General features: G+C 44.1%; 2 protein-coding genes and 1 long non-coding RNA gene across 11 annotated transcripts in view; 2 read left to right on the forward strand and 1 right to left on the reverse strand.

Moving 5' to 3' along the window:
• Positions 1-10,267, reverse strand: part of aig1 (androgen-induced 1 (H. sapiens)) — a 24,015-nt gene extending 13,748 nt beyond the window's left edge. The window contains exons 1-4 of one of the 6 annotated variants that reach the window (XR_013133227.1): positions 9,986-10,267; positions 8,826-8,924; positions 7,416-7,481; positions 7,248-7,319 (exon numbers count right to left, since the gene is read on the reverse strand). Coding sequence is in view for 5 of the 6 variants with exons in the window: in XM_077017307.1 (XP_076873422.1) it covers positions 4,904-5,005; positions 7,214-7,369; positions 9,986-10,126 (399 nt within the window). In the remaining variant the exon portion in view is untranslated. Of the gene's footprint in view, positions 1-4,903; positions 5,006-7,213; positions 7,370-7,415; positions 7,482-8,825; positions 8,925-9,985 lie in introns of those variants that run through there. The other 5 variants (XM_077017307.1, XM_077017309.1, XM_077017308.1 and 2 more) reach the window with 5 other exon arrangements.
• Positions 9,892-17,852, forward strand: LOC143523123 (uncharacterized). Its single transcript, XR_013133228.1, has 3 exons — positions 9,892-10,322; positions 15,166-15,258; positions 17,576-17,852. It is a non-coding gene; the product is annotated as an uncharacterized LOC143523123 (long non-coding RNA).
• A 2,972-nt stretch (positions 17,853-20,824) lies between these two features.
• Positions 20,825-27,621, forward strand: part of hivep2a (HIVEP zinc finger 2a) — a 78,256-nt gene continuing 71,459 nt past the window's right edge. For 2 of the 4 annotated variants that reach the window (XM_077017316.1, XM_077017314.1), the window contains exons 1-2: positions 20,825-21,231; positions 25,103-25,163. The gene's annotated coding sequence lies outside the window, so the exon portion shown is untranslated. The other 2 variants (XM_077017317.1, XM_077017315.1) reach the window with 1 other exon arrangement.

Here is a 27,621-nt window from a genome sequence, read left to right on the forward strand (position 1 = left end):
CAGTAACATCTTTCAAAAATTTTATTTCAGCTATTGTGGGTCTCGTGATGTTAGGTCTGTACCCTGTGTGACGGCTTTCAAGAAACACAGCTGTCTAATTATTATTCACAAATATTTAAATTAGACCGCATAGATAATTTTGGAAAGCTTGAGAGGGCTTTGCTGTGATGCCCTCCCTCCACATGGGCACCACACTCATCTACAGAAGACCTGCATCCTGGCAAGTCAGATTCAAATAAGATTTTAAAAAGTACAAAAAAGTTCCTCTGCTCTTCAATGTTATGACAACACTTTTCACTTTATGACAACACTGTTCACTTCAGTCAAAATCTCGCAGTTTTCTCAAGAGCAGGCACCTCGCTCTACCGGTGGAGCGGAGAGAAGTAGTTGTGTTGCCCCGTTGTGCAGGTTAGCTCACTGAGCCTGAGGTAAGATTTCTGCAGGCAGAATCCCAGCGATGGCGTGTCGTCACTCTTCTGCCCGGCAGTAACAGCCACTGATTCGTCCTCGGAGCGGACGGTGGGAGCGGAGGACGGTTGCCGTGGAAGTGCTGATCAACAAACAAATGCGGTACCATGGAATGCGGCAAAATATTTACGACGGAGTAACCCTCCAGCGGCCGCTGCGACGCCGACCTCCTCAACTTCGCATATTATTATGATTATGATGATGTTCTCAGCTGTGCCGAACTTCTCACTGCTGGGTTTACCCTGAACAGCCCACTGCAGTGGTGACCACAAGGGCCCGAAGGCTGGCGTCGGTCTGCTTTTGCAGGAGTGGTCATGATTTACACATTTGCTTACATATTCCATTTTGTTTAGAGCCAATTTGTCTGATCCACTCAAGTGAGTGTTGGGTGAAACATAGCAACACATATAGAAAATGCTGACAACGATGTGTATTAAAAATGCACACAACAACGCACTTGCAATGCTGCAGATGTCAATCTGAGGTAACAACCTCTGTGAAGTGAGTCTGACTCTCCCAACACATGGAGAAATTTCCCGGTGGCCTAATTTATCTTTCATGACAAGGATGACAAAAACTCATATATAAAAGTGTCTCATCCACTTAGTAAAACTTCATAATTCCAGCAATTATAAAATTATATGATTTGGCTTTTAACCCAAAGCCTCTGGATTGTTTTGGGATAATATCTGTGGCACAAGGTCCCGAGGCATGGCAAGTGAACTGGGTTAGGCTAATAACATGACCAGTGAACTAGGTTGGGGTTAGGTTAAGGTTAGGGTTAGCATTAGACTTAAGGGTTAGGGTTAGGGTGAACTAGCCTGTGTAGGTAGCAGATGTATTTGAGGGGAAACAATCTTACCAGGATTTTAAGCTTCTTTTGTCTTGGGAGAAAGTAACAAACCTTTCATAAGGATTAGGGTTAGGGCTAAGTGTTATGTTAAGAGTTGGAGTTAAGGATTAGGGTTAGGTTTTTCAAACAATGGGTCTGAAACCTTTAGGTGCACCGGCTCACCAACTCCTTCCCAAAAGGAAGGGTTTGGATTTAAGGTTAGGGTTAAGGATTACAGTTATGGTTAGGCTTGAGGATTAGGTCAAAGGTTTAAGTATAGGGTTAGAGTTAGGGTTAGGCTTGAGGATTAGGTGTTAGGGTTAAGGTTAGGACTAGGCTTAAGGATTTGGATTAAGGTTAGGGTTAAAGATTACAGTTATGGTTAGGCTTGAAGATTAGGTCATAGGTTTAAGTTTAGGGTTAGGAATATGGCTAACACTAATCATAGAACCAGGCACTACTATAGTGAATCACAACTAACTGGTCTGTTACTGTAGCTCATCCATATAGGCTGTCTTCCCTAACCCAAAAGTTAATTATAAGTTAAAATATATACGGCTGAGTAGCATAGTCCATTACTACACCATTGGTATGATATAGCTACTTAGCTTATGAGATGTGAGCTAGCTACTTACATTTGAAAGCAATTAATTTATGATGTTTAAAAATACAACAATGCCTCGTTTATCTTCATTCAACTATAGGACATTTTGGCTAAATAGTGATGTGTTTATGGCACTTTTGCACTTAGCTGAGTGCACCATAGAGGGGACTGTAGGGAGGACCAAAGAGCGGACTGTAGACTTTTGGTGTGAGGACTAAGTAAACCCATACTCTAAACAGCTGTGGTAAGACAGCCCAACATCTGTAGGATTTGGCCAAGAGGAAGCATGTATAATTTTAAAAGAGCAGCCCAAAAATTTAACCCTACGGCACACCATAGGTCACCAGCATTTGTTCAGAAACATTATTTTCTAATTCGACAAAGTCATTTCTGCCTTCCAGATATGAACTGAACCATTTTAAGACTGTTCCTGAGAGCCCAACCCACTTATCATGGCTATTAGCCCCTTCTCCACCAATGGGAAATGGGTTCCTTTCTGGTTCACACACCATTCTGGTTTGTGCTTCTGAGAACCTTGGAGCTATTCAGATAACCAGCCCATGATTTCACAGATTGTTGTTGGAACCAAGGATGCATCATCAGGGTGTGTCAAAGTGCACAAAGAGTATGTCCAAAAGAGCAAGCACAGATCAACTGGTGATTTTAAGATGGATAATAATTATGGATAATGAAATAAAAGATGATGAATAATGTTAATATAATGAATATATCAATATTAAATAGTCATGGAAACACACACACAGGCTAACACACTCATGGAAACTACAGACAGGCTACGCAGTCATCTGGATTGCTGGTCTGTTTCCCAGCGCTTCATCGAGCATATTACCCATCCAGTTCTGCTGTGATGACGTATTCTCTACTACTTGACATGCCCCCACATGTCCTCATGCTTCCTGCACTTCCTGGTCCCAGCTGGGAATGAACTTTGGGGGTTCCAGGACCTATTTCTTTTGATAAAAATACACCAAACGTTTCAAAATGAGGTGGGCGAACCGGAATGTAACCCGCTTCACGTAGGTAGAAAACATGAGAATGTTCTGGCAAATGGTTTGACAATCTGCACTGAGATTAAACAGTACTATAACTGATATTTTCCCAGTGTCTGCATCTAAATAAATGAATTACTTTAATTAGAGAGGTCTCTATACCATTAGTAGGCTGAAACCCTGACACAAATGTGTCTAGAAAGCTATTTGAATATGATTTTCTACATGATTTTTCAAATTAAAGTTTAGAGTGTCAATGGGATTGTAATTGCATAACAGTTATCAAAGTCACTACTATATCTTAAGTGTTTCAGATCTAACTACACTAAGAACACAGCGGAAATCTGTATGTCCTGCCGTGTGTTATATCACTGGACACTAAGGTTACAGTATGTCAGTACTGAGATCAATATGCAATGGTGCTTAGAATGGAATACTACATTGACATAGTTGAATAAGGAGAGTTTGGTACTTCGAACTGACATACTATTAACCTCCAAAACTGATGCACTTTGCTTCCTTCAAATTTAAGTCCCATAAGCAAAACTATAAAGTTAAACAGACCAGTTCCAAAGGTCCTGGACTATCACATAATAGTCTTAACCCATTAATATTCATTCCCCCTACATTTGCATACATCAGCCTATATTCTAGACCAGGCATCATGCTGTTTGACACACACAGCCAAACCTTCAACAGTCCTGCAGGTACTGCAAAGAACAAAACAACAACAATATGCATGTATGTGTGTGTATGTATCTACAAGGGATATCAGTAGTTTTTATACCTTCTCAAGGCACCATAGGCGTTATGTTCCAAGCTACTAAATAGCAGCTAATGACCGCCTAGTGTTTTCACCTGTGTCCAATTCACAGAAGCACTCTATGTTGTCACATACGTCAGCTATGTCATTTTCAAGTAAATTTCTAATTTACATTTCATCAAGACAACTCAGTAGCTGGCTAGCTAGTTCAGCTGCACAGTGATATCCACTCTTAACGTTCAAGATAATAGTAGTTTCTCACTGAAGTGGAAGGGATTATCATGTCACTGGATATCTACTCATTCCGTAAGAGTTTTGTTTGAGAACAGAGATATCCTGAGATGTTCCGAGTTCTCCACAGGCCCCGAGGCAGCTGCGTGTGGCGGTGCTTGTGCACGGGACGTGTTCTTTATGTTTGACTTGTCATTGTCTTTGATCTCACCAGGCATCCTTCAGGTGGGGTGTGTATGTCTGAGGTGTGTGTGTGTGGGGTGTGTGTATGTGTGGGGTGCGCTATGCCTTCTGTGCTATGCCTTATTGTGTGGGTGTATGTGTGTGTGTATATGTGTCAAAAAAGTCTTTACATTCCTTTCTGTGGGTCATATTGGCTTTTTCAATCCATTAAAATGACTAAACCTAGTTGTGATTGGGTAACCGGACAACTGCACTGTCATGCCCTTTATTTGATGCAGGAACTACCAGACATAGACACAGACACAAATATTAATTATCCAAGTCAGTCACCAGAAACCCCCGTAATGAAACTCCCTCTGATGGTGCAAGCATGTGTGCTTTGCTCCACCTGACTGAAATTATTGCACAACCATTTGTTATTGTTTTTACATATCATCAATATAGCCTAAAAGATTGGCGGGTACAAAATGTGCTTTTCACTCTGTACTGCAGAACTTCAGGACCTGTGTAATGTCATTTGGGGGCAGTCATGGCCTGGTGGTTAGGGAACTGGTCTTGTGACCGGAGGGTCGTGGGTTCGATCCCCAGGCTTGATGCCATGACTGAGGTGCCCCTGAGCAAGGCCCTTAACCCTCAATTGCTCACTTGTATAAAAATGAGATAAAAATGTAAGTCGCTCTGGATAAGAGTGTCTGCCAAATGCCGTAAATGTAAATTTGCCTTTCATTTGCCCTTTAGTGCAGTACTTTGGTGGTGTATGTTTGCTCTATGTTAATACACCAGCATTAAGAAGAAAGCAGTCCAGTTCTTACCATTCCGTGATTGAGCCACTGAGGTATGAAACTGTCCAGCAGTCTTGGGTACACCAGGTCTCTGTCATACACGTACAGACTCCAGAACATGGTCACAACAAACTGTAACACAAAAGCCATTTATGGGAATTAAAATATGTTTTTGTTGTCTTTGTCTCAAGGATATGTTTGTTTATGACTGCAGCCAATTGTAAATGACTAAAGTACATGTCTAGTGTATCATGAGGGCACATGAATACTTTATAGTCTTGAGTTTGACTTAATTATGTCTTGGTTAAATTGCTTTCATGTCCTTGCTTATCCACCTATTAAATTCCCATTGTCTGCTGCTGGTTTCATACCTGTTCTTATAATGACAGCAGAGAGGCACATTCTGCCCTGTGCACAGGTAATGCTACAGGTGTGCCTGCTTTTCTCTTACGTTCCCCATTGTGTGTTCCACACTGTATCACGGTGTTCGCCTCTGTGTCTGACGGCGTGTCCCACTGCGATCTGCAGTGACTCCCACAGTGAGTCCTATGGTGTGTTCCATGGTCTTCCATAGTGTTCTGCGGTCTGTCTGGCCGTGTGTCCTGAAGTGTGTCCTCCAGCGTGTCCCGCACCATGTTTGGTCCTGCTCTCTGTCCCACAGTGTGTCTCGGGGTTCCACGGTGAGTCATGCAGTGTGTCCTGCGGTGTGTTCCACACCGTGTCATGTGGTGTGTCTCACAGTGTGTCTTGCCCCTGGCCCTCCTGCTCCCACGGCCAGTGTTTCGGCACAGAGAAACACCCCTGGTCACCTGACTCATGCTCTTACCACCTCCCTTCTCCAGGAAAAGAGTTAGTACTTTACAAAGACTCTGGAAAAAAACAGCCACCAACAGGCTCAGAGCCAGTGTCTTCACATCAGTAGCCACATTTAATCCCCAAGAAGAGGCTTATCACACCACTCATCACACCACCCTTATCCGTCACCATCTTGGAGCTGTAGATGTCTTCTGAAATAAGGACAATGGTAAGCTGAGGGTGAGCTCAAGCGTAGGCCTCGTGAAGAAGAATTCAGGACCTGCTCCTTCATCATCTGAACATGGTGCAGTATCTGTATGGTCTGTTTTGAATTAATGAACGTTATTTATGGGCATTGCTTATCCTGCAGGGACTGGTTGTGATTTTGTTGACTCTTCAGGCTCCTGGTCTCCAGTAAGGCTCAGGTGATGGTCATGTGGTCACATATGATATGTGCAAGAAGAAGTCATCCATGTACATGTGGCCACAGTTTCACAGAGAGCTTACATTTCCTCCACCTTCCCCCTGTGTCATGTGATCCTGAAAAAAAATCTCCAGCCAGCTGACTACAAAGCAAGACATGTGCAGGCGTCATGTAAATATTTCCCATGCAGCTATCTGATGGCCATTATGCCTGCTGTGCATACAAAAGCACGACAAACATGCTGCTTCCTGCTCTGGCCCCTGCACATGTCCTTGCTCCCAGCCAATCGCTACAGAGTTGGGTCATGCCATCCAGAAGACAGATGACGGGAATTTGCAAGGCAAATGGCTCTGTACATTACAGACAATGTGCATCGGTGTCGCTACTCTCAAAGGGGTTTGTGAGACCGAAGCCCAGATCGGCATTGGCCAAAAGAACATACAATGCCTTTCTCTCAGGACAAGTGTGGGAGCCTTCCGTACACTGCTTCCCCCAAATCCTTGACATTAGATGTGTGACATGATTTAGGTTTTGTATAACCACAAAAAATACCCCACACGATTACCAAAAAATACCCCACAGGGCCTGCGGGCTCCATTCACATCTGTCCAAATATATACAACTTTTTTTTTTGCTCTAGGGCACAACTGTTGCCTTTGCTAAGAAGAGTCATGCAGGAAGAACAGTTTAAAGCGATCGTGGAGGACATGAGTCAAACGACAATAGTGTGGTCAGGCTAAAGATGTTTGGCTGGTTGAATCCAGCATGCACATGCTGGATGGCTGCCTGAAATAAGGTTTGAATAGTTGCCACTGTTTTCGTGTCAAACTGTACGGTTTCATAATGTCAGTGACATAAGTGTGGAAGAAAGGAACTCTTGACAATGTGGTTCATTCATGACTGTGTACAGTCTCTTTGCCCCATGTTAACACAGCGACGCCTTACAGTGACTTTAGCACTTAACATAACATAATTCCATTACCATGAGTTATTTCTAATATGAGCTTTTATATAAAGGACCATTAGGGCTCCATTATCAGTTAAACAAAAACATTACTTTCAATCAATCCGAATGACTTAAAAAAAAAACTCTTTTCCATCGTCATGGTGAAGGCACTTACCACTCCCACAGGGAAGGCTAGCACAGCCATCATCCAATCACGCAGGCCAATCAGCTTCCGTAACTGCCTTTCCTGTTCCCTGCTGGCAGCACCTTTGGTCAAGATGCTGGAGAGATCCGTCAGGACACACACACCAAAGAACACAGCCTGTATGAACTGGAGAGACCACAGAGCACCGTTTGGCCATGCAGTGTGTGTTTACCTGCTTAGCGATATTTAAGAAACAGCAACTCTTTTGCTTCTGCTATCTGCATATCTGCAGTACATTCTGGGAAAGAAGAATTGCTAATTAAATTCAAATGTGGTGTAAAAAACATTTGAATGCTCCTAATTTTATGTAAACATAGTTTACATACTTCATTCTGCGTCATGGGAAGTAACTATATTTTAAGTAGCAACGATACAGACATTCACAGCAGTAAGAGAGCAGAAAGCTATTACACAATTGAATTAACACGATCAATTATATACTACTTCATATACAGATAGAACACTTAGACTACTTCATATTATTATATTTGCTTTTAACCTAAGCCATTTTCATTTTCAGTTAACTCAACAGTGATATCAGCAGCGAAATCAGCAGTGATACCAGAAGAGATATCATCGGGAAGAGATTCATAAGCGGTGTGTGCATTATTCACACTCTTTTTTCTCATCCAAAGAAATCCAGTACATGAAAAACTGTTCCTTTGAATCTCGTTAATTCACTGTTTCATTTTTTATTCCTCATTATCCTCCCAGTTGGAAAATTGCTTTCTTACGTTTGAGTTGAGGACTGTCACAGTATACTACTGCTACCGCTGCTACTATTACTACTACTACTACTACTACTACACACACACACACACACACACACACACACACACACACACACACACACTTTTCACTCTTGTCTTCAGTTATGGGATAAGAATCACGTTCTCCTGATGCCAGGAGACTCACTGGTTTGAGCTGCAGGCCCAGTCTATATAACATGCATGACATCATTTACTAGCATGGCATTGTCTTAAAAACGGTTTTGTTTTGAATTTAGAAATAACCATAATGATTTTTGTTTGCACTGAGACACACGCCCCTGTGAGGTCTGTGGATTAAGTGTTGAGAACCTCTGGTCCTTATTAAACAGAAGCCTCTAAAACACACCAGGCAGCTGCACAAAGGATTTTCCATGAGTAAAAGTGCTAGTCATGAATAATACTGGTCAGTTATGCTTTATATAATATATACCTTCAGGTTGCATGGTTTAGCCAGGAATGCTATTTGCTGTGATAATGTCATTATCTCAGATTAGTACATACGAGTCTGAGCACCTGCATGTGTTCAGGGGAACAGCTACGATTTATTGGGGACTCGTGGTCCATACAACAGTGTGTGGCCAAAGGTGTGTAGGGGCCCCATACTGCACCTCGTCCTACGAGTGCCCAATAGGAACTCAGTGAACAAAGCTCCTTCAAAACAAAACTCACAGCCAACAGAATCCCTGTGGACACATAACCCTGTTATTATTATTATTATTATTATTATTAGAAGAAGAAGAAGAAAAAGAGTGGGTAAAGATGACAACTGTGTTGAAGACTTCTAAGAGTCTAGGTACTGCAGCCAGACTCACCCAGATTCCCCAGGGAAAGGGACTGTTTGTCCTAGAAAAGATCACAAGTTGTGCCAAAAAGTGATGTGCTTCTGTGCTAATGCGTCTTCACTGTCTGCTCTAATAATAGTTCACACACAGTGGGAAGACACCAAAGAGAACACATCAAACAGTGACAGTTTCCACAAGTTACTGGGGTCACAATAAATTACCAAATATTCCACACTTATCAAAAGTTATATATTCCTGACAGGTGTAGTGAAGGAACTTCATCAGGTTTTCGTTTGTAGTTCAGTTGATTTAAGCTGTTTTGTTAATGCATGCACGTGTCCATCAGAAAACCTACACCAACTTATGTTAAAAGACTTATGTTAAAAGGCTTTTTTTATTATTATACTCAGAGGTAGATCGTGTAGTCAACTGCTACAGTGCTTTTTAGAAAACTTTACTTTTTGAGAATAACGTGTAATTTGGGGGTGCGCATGTCAACACGCTCACTTATCTACATAGCTCTGTGTGTCTATACACCCGCGCAAGCTTCAAACGCACTCACAAACTACAGAGCCTATAGCACAATACGTGAACGTGTTTTTTTTTAGAATGAAGTGCCAAAATAAGAGAATAACAAAACAACTTTATTGCTGGTTCACATTCAGCGCTATTTCTATTAAAATCACGATTAAACGGGAAGTAAAACGAGCTGTTTACGTGGAAAACGTGACTCAACGGCTCGCAGACGGACAGTACACGCGCCAGTGTGTGTGCGCGCGTGCGCTGGATAAACTACAAGCACCTGATGTGACCCACAGCTGTTTCTACACGCAAGAAACACTGGGAAATGGTTAAGACATATCTCATATTTATCCAAATAACTGGAAAAAGTAAAGACGCGTTGTATTTGTTTAACTTAATATAAACCTTTTACTGTGAGCCATTGGAAATAAGATGTTAAGTTCATTGTGTTGATGATCTTATCACAAAATGATCCAGCATATTATTTTGTGACTCACAGTGGAAGGACAGTTCATATGGTATCAAGAATATTAGTACAGATATTTGCACAAGCTAATTCGTTGTGATTGCGTTTTAGCTGGGGCCTGCCCATGATATCAGGTTGTGACGACAGGCCTACATTTCGCTCTCAAATAAATAATCAGCCGTCGATTGCGATGAACACTTACCAAATTTATGAACGTTAGAAACTTCCAGCTACCACCGTATGTCTGATGCGCGGGCATGTCTATGGCTTTATAATTGCAGATGATGGAGAAATATGACAAGAGTATCGCTACTCTTAGGATCTGGGACGGAATGAGCGCCATTTTCCCCGCTGTGTGTCCGCGAGAGGGAATATCCTGTTATTCTGAGGATGCTGTGTCGGTGGGGAGGAAGAGGTCGAACCGCGCGACGAGATGCTGGAGGAGGTGGCGTAAGAGATGTGCGCGAGAGTGTGGCCAGGAAAGGGGGAGGTTGTTGCCATAGTAACTGCCTCCACAGCGGTCTATTCGTGCCGATTATGTAAGTGTGCGTTATTTTTATGCTGCAAACAGCAAAGGAAAAAAAACAGTAGGGTAGAAGCTAGTTCAGGTTTAAATAAATATCCGGATGAAACGCTAAAAATCATTCCGCTATTGTTTCTAGTTGCGTTTGAATTTACATCATTGTCTATTTTAGTCTATTGAACAAGAAGAGATTGAAAGAATGTAATGACCTCCAGATTGAATCTGGAAAACGTATTTCTTGTCAAATGTCAAAATGTAACAACATTATGTAAGCGTATTGAAACAGTCACACTAATTTACTGATTCTTTAAACATGTAAAATAAAAAAAAATATCTGAAGGAGTGATATGGTCATAGTGAAAATATCAACTGCACAGAGAACATCTATGCAGAGGAAGGTGTTTGTGATTGCCTTTTTCAGTCTTCGCTTGTTGAGAAGTGGCAACAGTCTACACCCATGTCAATCATTACAATCAGTATTAGGTCAAGAAAAGGCCAGATAGGATTATGCTGTGGAAAGTCCCTCCCCACCAGCAGACAGGTGGAGTTGAGTTGCTGTAGTTGGAGGCTGGAGATAAGCACTGGAGCTCCAGCCTGTGATGTATGGTCAGCACAGCCTGTGATGCATGGTCAGCACAGCCTGTGATGTATAGCACAGCCAGTGATGAATGATCAGCACAGCCTGTGATGTATGGTCAGCACAGCCTGTGATGTATGGCCAACACAGCCTGTGATGTATGGTCAACACAGCCTGTGATGTATGGTCAGCACAGCCTGTGATGTATAGCACAGCCAGTGATGTATGGTCAGCACAGCCTGTGATGTATAGCACAGCCTGTGATGTATGGCCAACACAGCCTGTGATGTATGGTCAACACAGCCTGTGATGTATGGTCAGCACAGCCTGTGATGTATAGCACAGCCAGTGATGTATGGTCAGCACAGCCTGTGATGTATAGCACAGCCAGTGATGTACGGTCAGCACAGCCTGTGATGTATGGTCAGAACAGCCTGTGATGTATGGTCAGCACAGCCTGTGATGTATAGCACAGCCAGTGATGTATGGTCAGCACAGCCTGTGATGTATGGTCAGCACAACCTGTGATGTATGGTCAGCACAGCCTGTGATGTATAGCACAGACAGTGATGTACTGTCAGCACAGCCAGTGATATATGGTCAGCACAGCCTGTGATGTATGGTCAGCAAAGCTTGTGATGTATGGTCAGTGGTCAGTGTAGGCTTCACACTGTCTGACTGCATGGCCATCTGCCCTGTGGTGTTTACAGCTGCAACTCAAATAAGTCAAATGATGCTAGTACCATGTGCTGGTTTCCAGTGGGCTGTGTGTGAGTTTCCAGGGCTCAGGTACACCTATATCACACGCAGACACTCACACACACACACACACACACACACACACACACACACACACACACACACACACACACACACACACACACACACACAAATACACACACAAATACACACAAATACTATACATTCAGATGCACACAAATAAATCTATTGTTGTGGGATAAGGCTGAAAACAGTGCATCAACAATGGAATAAGAGGCATTTACACATATGGTGCTTATGCATATTGTCATATGGTCATACTGTGTCATATGGTTCTTATACATGTTGTCATATGGTCAAATGGTGTAATATGGTCATACGGTCATATACACCATATGGTCGTATAGTGTCATGTGTCGTTTGGTGTTATACGTTATACGTGCTATATGGTCATAAGGTGTCATATGCATTGTTGGGAACGTTACTTTAAAAAAGTAATTAGTTATAGTTACTCACTACTTGTTCAAAAAAGTAACTGAGTTAGTAACTGAATTACTCTATAATAAAAGTAACTCATTACCAGGGAAAGCAACTATTTGCTTTCCCTGGTATTACACTGTACACTATTTGTACAGTTAAAAAAAAGTTATATGCCAATGAATAAGGATTTTTTGAAAAAAAAAAAAAGCAAAAGTAAACAGTTACACTATATAAAGTTGTCACGTTGAGGACCCCGGCCCCTCCCTTTTGGGCATGTGTTTACGTTGTCCACGTGCATCATCTGCATCTGTGGATCTACATGATTATGGTTATGTCTTGTGATAATCTGTCTCACCTGTGACTCGTCTCGTAATCACGTGGGGCTAATGTGGTTTGTCTATTTAATGTGCGCTCGCGCAGTGTCCTGTGCTCGTCGTTGTCTAAAGTTTAAAACGTCTCTGTGTGCTGTTTGTGTTCTGAAAATGAAATGAAATGTGCCATATTTTGTCAATTGTGAATTAAATTAAATTATCTCAACCTGAGACAACTGGTTTGTTCACAACAGAAGTAAACTTCACAATAAAACCTCTATTCCTAATTAAATAAATCAAATACCCAGTCTGGTAGACATTCAGGAACTTCAAGTATTTTCTTAAATAATGTTTATATCGCCACCTTGAAAATGCAAATTTTTCTTCAGCTTGCTCTTGACTCACCATTTCTGCCTCTTCTCCATTTGTGTCGTGTGTCACTGGTGTGCTTCGGCACGCGTGTAAAATCACTGGCTCTGATTGGCTACCATAACGCTGCCTTAGCCAATCGCTTACTGACTTGTTAAGTTAAACAGGTGTTACACCGAGAACTGTGACCTATCGAGATCTGTTACTCCTCACTAGCCTGGGCAGCGGTCCGCTCGCATTACTGTTTATATATCAATATATAGTAACGCACCGCTTTTAATGACCAGTAACGTCAACGGCGTTGTAACGAAAAGTAATTAATTATATTATCCCGTTACTGACAAAATTACGCCGTTACCTAACGCCGTTAAAAATAACACTGGTTATTCACAACACTGGTCATATGTAATCAGCTTCACATTGGAGAAATAAGGATAAGGCTTGCTGATTGCTCTGTTGAACACCTTTGGACCACAAGAATTAAGGATCTGCCCAGTGGCAAACTATTTTAATAGTAATGGACATTGTATTAATGATTCTATTTTTTGCAATGTTAGTTGTTGCTATGGGAACATTGAAGTAAAGAAATTTGCATATAAAGAACTGATCTACACTTGGAATTTGAGAAACCCATGGAATGAATGCTATAATTTAAACACCTGCATTTTCATATATAAACTGGGTCTTCCAGCTACGAATTCAGAAGCACTTTGCTGAAATGCATTGCTCTAAAAATCAGGCTTATTTCCATTAAATGATTAGTTCATATTCCTGTTAGGAAAATGCAACCTTCTGGAATTATCTGAATCTGCATAAATGGCTCCTTAAGTCAAAATAATGAAAGCAGTTTTATTTAGTCAATTAAACGTAATAGTTTTTCTTTCTATATTGAATAATAATTTGCTTTCTGAATAATAATTTACTTGATGCAGAAGTATGCCTATACTTACCCTCATTAGGAATCCAAATTCTGTGAATATGAAAACTGGACACACCCAGAATATTAGAAAGTTGCCCACCACCTTTTATACTGGTGTAATAACAGGACAAGTGAATAAGGAGTCGGAGTGGTGTTGTTCAACATTTACTACAGACAGATGTGTCTAATTAGTGTATTTAATTAGCATACATTTTCTCCCTATTTATTGCTAATTATAAGAGTAAATATGCTGGTCAGCAACTTCTCAGAAAGCCAATGAACATCACATTGGGGCCCAGACTAAGACCACTCCCCACAAAACCCAAAGCAAGGCCACAGTGCTCAAGACCCAGATCACCCCCAAAAACTGAAGATCAAGACCTCACCCCAAAACCCATACAAATACCTCACCACAAAACTCATACAAAGATCAAAAGGTTAGTCTAATTAATCAGTCTAATGGCCTCAGTCACAAATGTCCATCAGACCACCCAACAGCGAGGACAACAGTAACCATGGCCACAAGGCAGCATGAAAAACATGTAATGATCATTAATAATGGATCATTAAATATGGCTCATTAATAATGGATCATTAATAATAGATAATTAATAATGGATCATTAACAATAGATCATTAATAATGGATCATTAATAATAGATCATCCTTGCTTAAGGTTTGATTGTTGTTTGTCACTGTTGACTGTAACTGTCCTGAGTGGAAGTCCAAAATGTTTAATAACTTTTCTGAAATATTCTTTAATTTTCATATTTTTTGTTTTCCTCAAACCAGATTATCAGGTTTAAATTGTACTGAACATAAATAATTAGGAAAAAAATTATAACATACATTTCCAAGAATTAATCAATTTGACATGGAAGTAGTCCATGCTAGTGCCCTAGTTACCTCCCCACTCACTAGTGCCCTAGTTACCTCCCTTCTCATTAGTGCACTAGTTACCTCCCCACTCACTAGTGCAATAGATACCTCCCCGCTCACTAATGCCCTAGTTATCTCCTCACTCACTAGTGCTTTAGTTACCTCACTCACTAGTACATTAGTTACCTTCCCACTCACTAGTGCCTTAGTTACCTCCCCTCACAAATCACATACATATATTGCATGCAGGCTGTGTCTGGCTGTGTCTGGTGGTTTCTGGCTGTGTCTGGCTGTGTCTGGATCCTCATTCCAGTGTGGGTTAATAGTCCCAGAGGGCTTTGATGCCTGACTCTGTAGCTCAAACCTGTTTGGAAGCATCAGAGTTTAGATAATCAGTCCAATGATGAGGGAAGAAGGATCCACATTTGGCTGCCTGCTTGTCTGGTGCTTGGCTTGGTCATAATTAGATGTAGACTCGTGAAAAGCTCCCCATGCTAATTTGGTCCAATAATGAGACCCAGTATGTATTCATCCATGGCAATTGCCTCCAGATTTGATCTGGTAGCAAGTAAACTTGAACCATCCCCCACTCTCCATGTCCTAGCTGAAGGCACCACCTGGCATTGAGGAGGGACCCGCTCAGGACAGGGAGCTCTTAGAGAGCATGTGCAGGACTGCACAAACAATTGCAATCGGGGTAAGATATAATCTAAGATATAGTATAATCTCAGATAAGGTATAATCCTAGACAAGACATAACCACTACTGCATTAAAATCTAGGCAGTAACCCTAGCTTTAAAGCCCTTTGCAGCTCTTCTGAATCTGCTGAAATGTCACACAGTATCAGCATTAATCACCAGGTTTGTAAAGTCTTACAGTATCAGTATCAATCACCAAATATGAAAACAATTTCTACTCTCAAGCAAGACCGGTCATAACTGTCTGCTTGTCTGGCTGAGAGCTGAAGTAATGTTGTTGCATGTGGTAAAAGAAACCCTAGACGGTTAATAATCCTGCTGGCACTAACATTCTGCCCTAGCACGCTCTGTACTGATTACCGCTATAACATACTGCCCTAGCACGTTCTGTACTGATTAACGCTATAACATACTGCCCTAGCACGCTCTGTCCTGATTAACGCTATAACATACTGCCCTAGCACGCTCTGTACTGATTACCGCTATAACATACTGCCCTAGCACGTTCTGTACTGATTAACGCTATAACATACTGCCCTAGCACGTTCTGTACTGATTAACGCTATAACATACTGCCCTAGCACGCTCTGTACTGATTACCGCTATAACATACTGCCCTAGCACGTTCTGTACTGATTAACGCTATAACATACTGCCCTAGCACGTTCTGTACTGATTAACGCTATAACAGTGGGGAACCGTCAGGGCCCTCTACGCCCTCTCAGAGGGCCTAAAATATTCTTAAATAATTATCCAATTTTATTTTACCTACTTACAGTTTGACAATCGACATCTAAACAATTACAAGAATATAAGCAAATAAATTATTCAATCGTGTCTATTCAATCTGTGTTGGAAGGTGAGGGGTTAAGTGGAAGCCTGTGAGCCTGTGTCTCCCCCTATCAGGACGCCTGCTGTTCGTTTACAGAGGGCCTGGCAGTTATAATTCAGCGCAATACCAGTTTCAAATGACAGCAAAATTGACCAATCATATCTTCTCTCTTAGTGGGCGGGCTTAACTGTATGATAATTTCCGCCCGCTGTGGTGACGCTAGCTGTCGTTAGCACCACCGCTAGCTAGTTTCGATTCATCCCTTTGACGTCCTCGTGCGCGCTGTTTACATATTCCGCTTCCGAGAACCACGTGAACCTTTTTTTGTTTGGAAACTTATTTTGCTTAAGACGTTATCTAGTACAGATATTATTGTTTATTCCGTTTTTAAAGCTGTACTGTCGTCTGTTTTTCTTTATTCTTTATTGCAGTTTAGTAAGAAAGGAAACAATTTTTTTCGGGGGGGGGGGGGGGGGGGGTAGCGGGCCCAGGTTTAAAGGTCACGGTTCGCTACTGCGCTATAACATACTGCCCTAGCACGCTCTGTACTGATTACCGCTATAACATACTGCCCTAGCACGCTCTGTACTGATTAACGCTATAACATACTGCCCTAGCACGTTCTGTACTGATTAACGCTATAACATACTGCCCTAGCACGCTCTGTACTGATTAACGCTATAACATACTGCCCTAGCACGCTCTGTACTGATTAACGCTGTAACATACTGCCCTAGCACGCTCTGTACTGATTAAAGCTATAACATACTGCCCTAGCACGCTCTGTACTGATTAACGCTGTAACACTCTGCCCTAGCACACTCTGTACTGATTAACGCTGTAACATACTGCCCTAGCACACTGTACTGATTAACGCTATAACACACTGCCCTAGCATGCTCTGTACTGATTAACGCTGTAACATACTGCCCTAGCACACTGTACTGATTAACGCTGTAACACTCTGCCCTAGCACACTCTGTACTGATTAACACTGTAACATCCTGCCCTAGCACACTCCTACTGATTAACGCTGTAACATCCTGCCCTAGCACACACTGTACTGATTAACGCTGTAACATCCTGCCCTAGCACACACTGCATTGACTAAAGCTGTAACAGGTTCTGCCCTAGATCCCATCCTCCATGAAGCATCACGTAGGTTAGCTCATACACACATGCACATGTGTACACACATGCACCATGTGCACATGCACACACACACACACACACACACACACCCACACACCCACACACACACACACACATCCAAGGGCTTGTTCAAAATGACTGAGCATACAGATCATGCTAGGGCACATGCACACACACACACACACACACACACACACACACACACACACACACACACACACACACACACACACACACACACACACACACATCCAAGGGCTTGTTCAAAATGAACAAAATCAGTAGTTATTTATTTAGTAGTCATTTATTTTCTATTCCCTCCATCGATCAGGATGGTATCCAGTTGGGGTCCAGTCATGGGGTCCAGTCATGGGGTCCATTCATTAAGTCCAGTCATGGGGTCCAGTCATGCAGCGAAGAAAGGCTACAGAACATTGAGAACTCCTTCTGCTGTGATACCGGCGTGCTGTGATACCAACATGTGTTGTTATACATTACTGTAAATCACACTGGTGAACTTTTGATGTGATGATGTGAAAGTTCAAGACTTGAAAAGACTTTTGTTAGTTTGACCATTTAGACAGCATAATTTTGCACAATTAGCTTAATTCAGCTGCAGAACATTATTCTGAACTGATTGGTTATGATGTTCACAATAAAATGTGAAATTTGTTAGAATTTGTATTTGTCCATTTCAATACTATACAATGTATGCAATGTTTCATTAATGGAATTACTGGTGCTATGGACAGATTGAACATCTGGACAGCAGACTCGTTGGGTCCATAGATTTCCAGTCTTTCCCTAATATGAATATTTCATGTCATGACAGTTGACATATGAATATGCAAAAACAAGTCTACGGCAGGACCTGCAGGACACTACCTTGTCCACTACCTTGTGCAGGATGTCTACCTCCAGAAGTAGCATTCATCAGCAGGGATCCCCTAGGAGAGGTACCTTCTCTGCAGGAGACTCCCGTGTCAAGAAATGTGTCCATTGTTGCTCTCTGAACTGAGAGCATGCAGTCAGCAGCAATCCCCGCGGAGCCGACAACAGCTGCTTTAATCAACAGATGTGACGTTTAACCTGTCAGCTCTCAGAGACCAAACAACAGGCCCAGCTGAAGGCAGCAGACCTCATCACTGTCACACTGTGTTTCTGCTCTCTGTCACTCGTTCAACTTCAAACACCCCAAATGTTCCCACAGGACATACGAGCTAGCACTTGGGCTTTCAACTCAGGAATATGAAGAGAACTCTGCCTCCACACATCTGCCCCAATATATGAAGGTCATATACACTAAGATAGTTGCCCTGCTCAAGGCCGATAGGATACAGCCTGCCTGATCAATCGTCACAGTGATCCCAGCTAATATGAAAACAATCTAACATTTATTAATTATTTTTTATCAACTCAGATGCTCTTATGAAAAAAATTAACACTGTAATAAAAAAATATTACAATATCAAGAGTTAAACAATACATGAAAGCCAATTCAATACAATCATGTGAATTGATCAACCTGCAATTTCTCAGTCAGGGTTAATCAGTCCTCACAAATATTGTTACGTTGTCGCTGTTCAGCCACTAGAGGGTCTTTGTTCCAGATTTAAATGGAATATAAAACAATACAGGGTAAAGGGGGAGGTGCTTAAAAATATTTGATTCATGCGATGGTCTCTTTCGTTGTGTTGTCCTAAAGATAAATAGGTCAGTCCCAGCTCACCCTTCTGGGACCTATGTCCCACCCACAATACCCTGCGCCCATCCCCAAACCCCCTCACCTTGCCTTGTGTCCCCATGTCTCCATACCCTGCACCAAGCACCCAATCCCATAGCTTTATGCTCCTCCCCCTTTGCCCTCATGCCCCGCCCCCTGTGCCTTTGACCTGAGAGTGACCTCTGTGTCTGTGTCATTTCAGCGCTGGGTATTCAGGTCCTCAGGTGTGTCTCCCTGTCCTCCCTGTCCTTCAGACACAAAAGGCCAGGATTCACCGTCAAGCCTCATTACCTGTCCACCTTATAGCTGAGACAGAACAGTCCTTTAGAACATGCTCTGATGTCATTTCCTGGAAAGAAGCTGAGCGGACAGATCCTGGGATTCCTGACAGTGACGCGGTGGTGAGGGTGAGGTTACTCACAGGCATGTGAGGGCCTTTCACAGACAGCAGATTACTGTGGGGAACAAAAACAAGAACTGGATAAAGCGAAAGGAGTGTCTGCTCTCAATGAGTAAGCAGCGTGTTGTGTGTGTGTGTGTGTGTGTGTGTGTGTGTGTGTGTGTGTGTGTGTGTGTGTGTGTGTGTGTGTGTGTGCGCAAGTGAGATAGAGTAGTGAAAGACCTCTCAGAGTTGAGGCATGGCAGGAAGTGAGCACCAGGGTTGGAGGTACGCTGGTGTGTGTGTTAGTCTGGGCATGCCTTTGATTCCTGATAAGCCTGTGCCTCTACAGAAAGGCGCATATTAAGATCCATGACACTTGAGGAGATTGCTTGTTACTACACGAACAAGGAGTGTATCTTAAATATATGTAACCTTACATGATTCTTTGTGATGTATTCTTGCCAGTAAGACATTAATTCAGATCACTTTGAGTCGTATCCTAATCCAGGTTTGACTAATTGCAGTGATATAGTTCCTCAACTGTGCAGGTACTTCCAGTGCAGATCAGAGTGGCACTTGCACAGTCCATGGTGTGATAACAGCTATCGCCACTGCCAGAGGTCACATTTACTCTGCTGGTGATTACTGGAAAGGGGAGTCTGCCTCTATAGAATACCTGCGTTGTGCTCTAAAGAACAGCCCTAGAGAACAGCCCTAACGTGTGCTCTAGAGAACCACCATGAAGTGGTTGCCCAGTTGATGTGATCATAGACATGTTGCTGGAAACATAAACCACTTTGGCCATAATCCACTTAGTACAATAGACAGTGCAGTTCAAACACACAGGCCTAAGCTCTCCATGAAGCTGCCCTTCAGAATAAAAGCTCATTTAAACATCTTTTCAAACAAACCCTTCCACCTACTTATGCTAAGTGGCTGCTGAGAATGTTAGTTAATCCGTCTTTTGTTGTGCATTTTCTATAAATCATGTTTTTTAATGTGCAGTGTCTTAAAGCAGGAAGGCCCTTTTAATCCAAGAATTCTGTCCTGGTTTGTTTTATTTTTGGAACAGATTGCAGTCTTTGGGGCCGTGTAATCCTGGGCTAAGAACTCTCAAAAAGACAAATCTAAATCTGGAGAAACAAAACGACCATATTTACAAACGAACTTCATGACTGCAGGCATGCATATTAAAAATATGCAGTCATATAATGGCGTCCCTACGGTTAAAGCTGTGGCTCCGAGACTTCAGTCGCGTCTGGCTCTGGTGAACTCCGGCCAGGGAGTTCCCTTCCATCGGGGAGTACTGTAGGTGAGCAGAGGCCGAACGGTCTCGGTTACACCACCCCCCGGGCCGGCCCCGCCCCCCGCCGCCCCCCCTCACCCTGCCCCGCCCCCTCCCACCGCTCGCTGCACGGGATCAGCCTCTCTCTGGGACACGCTGGGGGATCCGATGACGTCACGGGCCAAACACTACACGCTCGCCTTTTACTGTCGCTCTCTCTCTCTCGCGCGCGCTCTCCCTCTCTCTCTCTCTCTCTCTCGCGCGCCGCTTTTCTATTCTGGGAAGTGGTGCCAGGAATAACCCTGTCTGTCCCCCATCGCAAACTCCATGTCTCGCTTCTGCGTTCAGAAGCAGGAACAAGCCGCAACGAACAGGACTATTTACCCTGAACACTCCAGGAACGAGACGCAGAAGCGACGCGCGAGCGCTTTCGTGTCACTTGGTTGACTTTTGCAAACGCGTTATCTCGCGGTGTCATTTTATTCATCTCATCAGACGTCTGACCGGGCGAGGAAGCGATCGTTACTGAGTGAAGAAGACTGACATTCCTCAGGATGTTGTGGACGGGTTTGGATGCCCGAAAGGTTATGTGACACGGTAAGGGACTCCGCGTACGTCCGTCTAACAGGAACCGAAATCGTGCCGTTGTTCTGTGGATCGGGAATTGCGAGCGATGATCTCGTGCTTGCTGACATTTGTGGGGAATACCCAGCTGCCTGCCTGCCGATCGGGAATGTTGCGTAATCTACTGAAGAATCCGCACAGCCCGTGCAGAGCGCGTGATATGTGTACGTTCAATGCACCGTGGCGGCATTTACGGGTTACAGTTATTCCACACGGTTGCGTTCGGTGAAGCTGTCGTATGGTGTGTGAGGTGCCGCGATCCCTGTATCGGTGTAGCTCGCCAGCACCTCTCCGTGCGCGTGTGTGTGTATGTGTGTGTGTGTGTGTGTGTGCGAGGGAGAACGTGGGTGGGACGTTGGCCCGTTCCGGGAATGTTCCATGACGTGTTCTCCGTCACCGGAGGCTCTCTAACAGCGGCGGGCCATGCACGCAGAGTCCTTGCGGAACATGTAATGTTTTGAAACTGAGAACATTGTGTTTTTTTCCCATATAGCTTGTTGTTTACTGTGCAATAGTAAAATATTTATATATATAAACTCGGCTGGTAAAGCATTGTCTACTCTAGTCTAATAAACGACTTAGGTTGTTTGTTAAATCATTCTGAAGTATCCTGGATCCTGACCTTTTTAACGGAAGGACATTATGAGAGAGATATAATGAGGATAATAGTTGAGAAACATAAAAATCTAAATCAACTGCTGAAAATCATCATTTGTTTTTACATATGTGGCCTAAATATTATCGTGAATATTTTATATAAGTTTGTTAAGAATCTACGAACCTGGAACATATTCTGTCAAAATATGCAAGAAATGAAGTGCAGGCGTTTTTAAAGGTTGTTGTCAGATCCGTTAATTTACTATCTTGATTAAACATCTAGACTGCAACCAGGATATCAGCTCAAAACCATTTCTCCAGTGTCGTGTTTACATAAGTGTAGCACCTCTAGGTTAGGCTACATGACAATGACAGTATATGACAGGGGCTGTTCTCTTCTCTGCATTACGGGTATGTGTGCTGTATGGCACAGATAATCCTGATGATGTCATTCTAAAAATGTACAGAGCAGTAGAATACATCAGGGGTGTCCACATGTTATTTAAAGTCCACTTTGTGAATTATTTTGACTCTGGGTAAGAGTTGTGCTGCTGTTCTTAACTGGAGGTATATTTATCTCTGGCATAGCTGGCAAAAACAGCAACACTTCAGAACCACCCATCTAGAAACCACTGAGGTGAAGGGCAGCCCTGATGGGCACCTTTAATACACCAGGCCTGGTGGGCACCTTTTAATACATCAGGTCTGATGGGCACCTTTAATACACCCGGCACAAATCATCATTCAATTGACAAGTAGCATTGGTAGTTTGTCTATAAAAATAACTGATGTTTCTGATGTTTGTGATGGCATTTGTGATGCTTAGTGACCATACAGTTGCACTGTAAATTCAGCAAGACATATAAACAGATCTTCATTAATGTCACTAAGTTAATATCTGTGACACATGAGCTTTTGGCAGCATTGCTGTGAGTTAATTTATCATAAGGCCCAGTTGCGTGACAAAGGGAAGCCTCCTTAGTACTATGCCTTTCCTTCAGGAGACAGAAGTTTCTGTGTAGCACCTCGTAAATATAACACCCTCTCTACATACACGTGGGCTGTCCTGGCTCACTGTCTCCCGGCAATGGGGTGTCCTCACTGGCCAGCGCTGAGGTCTCTTCCTGAGCTCTGGAATGTGATCCAGATACAGTGGGCTTCCCTTTAGTGCCGTGTTAAGTTCTACAGGGCGCCGTCCTGCATGGCGTCCTGCACACAGGCCGGGGTGGCGTCCTGCATGCCGTTCTGCTCCACGGCTCAGTAACACTGATGGATTTGCATTGCACTTTGCATTCTGCTTCTGCTTCTGCATTTGTGTTGGACGTGTTTGTGCGAAGGCTGCACACCCGTCTGCAGAGCAAAACACACCCAGAGTGCCGTGCTGCACCAGTTGTGGTTAACTTTGCTAAACGGTGCAGCAGTGCTGCGTTGACACGAGAGGCTTGGTGAGCTGGAAGCTCTGTATGGCGTCCTGCATACAGGCCAGGGTGGCGTCCTGCATGGCGTCCTGCATACAGGCCAGGGTGGCGTCCTGCATAGCGTCCTGCATACAGGCCAGGGTGACGTCCTGCATGGCGTCCTGCACACAGGCCAGGGTGGCGTCCTGCATACAGGCCAGGGTGGCGTCCTGCATGGCGTCCTGCATACAGGCCAGGGTGACGTCCTGCATGGCGTCCTGCACACAGGCCAGGGTGGCGTCCTGCACACAGGCCAGGGTGGCGTCCTGCATGGCATCCTGCACACAGGCCTGGGTGGCGTCCTGCATTACTTGAGCATACCCGTTGCTGTTTGGAAAGAAAATGTAGTGTATATATGAACGTAGGGTGACCGGTAGAATCCACAAGTAACACAATAACAAATCGAACAGTTAGATCTTGAACAAGTGAACTGATCTTACATTAGTATAGAAACCCATGACACCCAACAACCTTCTCTTTTTTTAATACAGGTATAATAGCACATTGTGAATTCTTATATTTTATACCAAAGCTATTTGAAATCTTGAAACCTTATGCCTAGCTAATCTTAGTTTGAACCACACAGGGAGTCAGGCCGAGCTGACAGAGTAGGTGAACTTGTCCCGCTCTGCGAATGTGTCTGAACTGAGATCTTGCCAGATTGTGCTGTATGTGACGTCTGTGCTTGCCTCAGCTGCACAACAGGAAACACTCGCGGCCTCCCCTTCTTCCTGCTTTCAAAAAGAGGCACTCTCTCTCTCTCTCTCTCTCTCTCTCTCTCTCTCCCCCTCCCTCTCTCACTCAGCCTTCTTTCCTCTCACTCTGCGGCGGCAGGGACAGCTGAGACCTACTTTACTGTCTCTGCTTTTCACTGTAGCCACTGCCTGCCTGCGTTTCCCACGACTGACGCCTCCCCCCACTAACTGGCCAATCGGAGCTTGACTGCTTATGCTGAAGAAACGTGATGATCATCTTTTCCCTCCTCTCGCTGTGCTGCTTTCTCTGAGCATGCGAGGTTATCTGGAGAGAACGAAAGAGAGAGTAAGAGCGTAAGAGGGAGAGAGAGAGAGAGAGAGAGAGAGAGAGGGAGGAGAGAGAAAGGACAGAGAGAGAGGGAGGGCTGCATACAGTAGGTGGGGAATATCTCTCTGTACAGAGCGTGAGGGGATATCGGTCTGGCACTACAGACTTTCGTACGACTGACACAGCAGAGCAGAGATTTGGACCCCTCTGGCCCCCCAGGATCCCCTCACTGGAGCAGGGAGGTGGAGCAGGGAGGTGGAGGATGCTGTGTCAGGTGGGCAGCTGGTCTGGGAAGGGCTGGGTACAGACGTAGCTGAGGAAAAGAAGGAGAGAGGGAGAGGGAGAGAGAGAGAGTGGGCAGAAGGCAGGCTGTCAGGAGACTGGATGACTTTCAATTCTTGTCAGAGCCTCTCTCTCTCTCTCTCTCTCTCTCTCTCCCTGTGGCGTGTCATGGAGCAGGGCTTCAGTGAAGGGGGCTTTCACGTGGGATCAGGGGGGCGGAGGACAGAGGGAGACAGAGCAATGGTGGACGCTCTCATCGTCGCCACCTGAAGGGCTGGGAGTGCTACTGTTGATATGCTGGAACAGGCTCAGGCAGTCACTGCCTCTTCAGTGTTGACAATGTAAAGAACCTAAAGAGAAGCCCATGGCTGCCACTTCCTCTAGAGGTGTATGTGTTGTTTGTTTGTGCATGTGCGCTCGTGTGTGGGTGTGTGTGTTTGTGCTAATTTGTTTAATATAGTCTCTTCCATCTCTCTCACAAACAGGGTGTGTGAGGAGTGTGTCTATCTGGATAAACACACGGACCACTGAGAGAAGAAGGCACAGGTACTGTATCTTATATTATTAGATTATTATCATGTACAGCAGAAGTTCTGGGGCTTTGTTGCACCCTACATTGCCAGTGATGGTGTGACAGTAAGCAGGAATCATGTAAGAACTGGCTCATGGCATCTTCCGTGCCTCTGTTATACTGCGGGTTACACTGTGGTTTCTAAGCTTTGTTAATAGAACTGAATAATTCATAATGAGGTAATTGGTCTAAGGTAATTATTCAAAACGAGAATGATGAATACCACGCCAGCAGCTTGTGTCATGGGCTGGTGTTCCTGCTGGTGAATGGGTGGTTAAAGCAAGATTTCTCTCAGGACTCTAAAACCTTCTCTCAAGACTCAGTTCACTAAGTTCACTTCTAAACATTGTTAGAAATCATTAAACTTTTTTAACAATGCGAGAGGCTCTTGGTGACACAAAATGGAGCAAAATAGTGAGAGACAGGAGAGGGTGTCTGTCTGTGGAGAGAGACAGGAGAGGGTGTCTGTCTGTGGAGAGAGACAGGAGAGGGTGTCTGTCTGTGGAGAGAGACAGGAGAGGGTGTCTGTCTGTGGAGAGAGACAGGAGAGGGTGTCTGTCTGTGGAGAGAGACAGGAGAGGGTGTCTGTCTGTGGAGAGAGACTGGAGAGGGTGTCTGTCTGTGGAGAGAGACAGGAGAGGGTGTCTGTCTGTGGAGAGAGACAGGAGAGGGTGTCTGTCTGTGGAGAGAGACAGGAGAGGGTGTCTGTCTGTGGAGAGAGACAGGAGAGGGTGTCTGTCTGTGGAGAGAGACAGGAGAGGGTGTCTGTCTGTGGAGAGAGACAGGAGAGGGTGTCTGTCTGTGGAGAGAGACTGGAGAGGGTGTCTGTCTGTGGAGAGAGACAGGAGAGGGTGTCTGTCTGTGGAGAGAGACTGGAGAGGGTGTCTGTCTGTGGAGAGAGACAGGAGAGGGTGTCTGTCTGTGGAGAGAGACAGGAGAGGGTGTCTGTCTGTGGAGAGAGACAGGAGAGGGTGTCTGTCTGTGGAGAGAGACAGGAGAGGGTGTCTGTCTGTGGAGAGAGACAGGAGAGGGTGTCTGTCTGTGGAGAGAGACAGGAGAGGGTGTCTGTCTGTGGAGAGAGACAGGAGAGGGTGTCTGTCTGTGGAGAGAGACTGGAGAGGGTGTCTGTCTGTGGAGAGAGACAGGAGAGGGTGTCTGTCTGTGGAGAGAGACTGGAGAGGGTGTCTGTCTGTGGAGAGAGACAGGAGAGGGTGTCTGTCTGTGGAGAGAGACAGGAGAGGGTGTCTGTCTGTGGAGAGAGACAGGAGAGGGTGTCTGTCTGTGGAGAGAGACAGGAGCGTGCGTGTCCCTCTCTGAGGAGCTCTGTGCAGCAGACGTACTGGTGTTCATACCCAGTGCTGAGTCCTCTTCTGTGAGGTTTTGATGAGTGAGGTTTGCAGTGTAGCTGTGTACCAAAATAGACATGCAAATCGCTGATAGCTATCAGGCCCCGAGGGCAAGAATGGCCGAGCACACACACCTGTGAGTGGTTCATCACTACAGAGGAAGTGTCCTCTTTTTCATGAGTGTGTATGCGTTCACACAAATGCATGTGTGCGCCCGCTTGATCATTTCAGAAAGTTAAGCAAGCGTGTGGGGCTGTGCTGTATGGTGGAGGGTGTGTGTTTGTGTGGGACAGACAGAGCTGGTGAGGTGGCTAGTGTCGGCCTGGACAGGAGAGAAGGAGACTTCAAACCCTGAACTGTCTCCGTTGTTCCGGGACGCTCTGTGTTGTTATACCTTCAACACTGACACTGTGCAAACATTCACCGTCTCCTGGAAATGTTACTGAGAGAACAAGTAACTTAATGTTGATCTACAAATCAAGTCTGATTATCTGATTAACATGTAACATGTTTGCTGAGTGCTAAATGGATCCTTCAGCGTTAAGGTTAAGTTATGCCTACACAGGAGACAATAATAATAATAATAATAATAATAATAATAATAATAATAATAATAATAATAATAATGTTAATAATAACCTAATAATGTTATAAAAAATAAGAAAAAGGAGGCAATGTATCTGTGAAGACGCTCTTGTGTTTGTCCTCTGTTGGGTAAGGATGCTACATTTCTTGTGTGCTGCTGGGTTTATCTGAGCCGAGTCATGTACCGTGGAGAACCTTCTGGATATTGTACGGACTGATTTGAACATGAACCTTCTGGACATGTTGTGCCCCTTGCTAAGTGGAGCATTGCTCACCCCTCTGCTGGAAAGGCAACTGTACAACAGTACAACAGTCCGCTGTGGCTGCCAAAGACCTCCTCTGTTCTCTGTGTATATTTGTGTCTGTTAGTGTCTTTGTGTGTGTGTGTGTGTGTGTGTGCGTGTGGACAAGAGCCTGTGTGTATGTGTATGTGTGTGTGTGTGTGTGCATGTATACACAAGCCAGTGGGCCTGTGTGTGTGTGTGTGTGTGTGTGTGTGTGT

This window comes from Brachyhypopomus gauderio, chromosome 9, assembly GCF_052324685.1.
Source record: "Brachyhypopomus gauderio isolate BG-103 chromosome 9, BGAUD_0.2, whole genome shotgun sequence".
Lineage (NCBI taxonomy): Eukaryota > Metazoa > Chordata > Actinopteri > Gymnotiformes > Hypopomidae > Brachyhypopomus > Brachyhypopomus gauderio.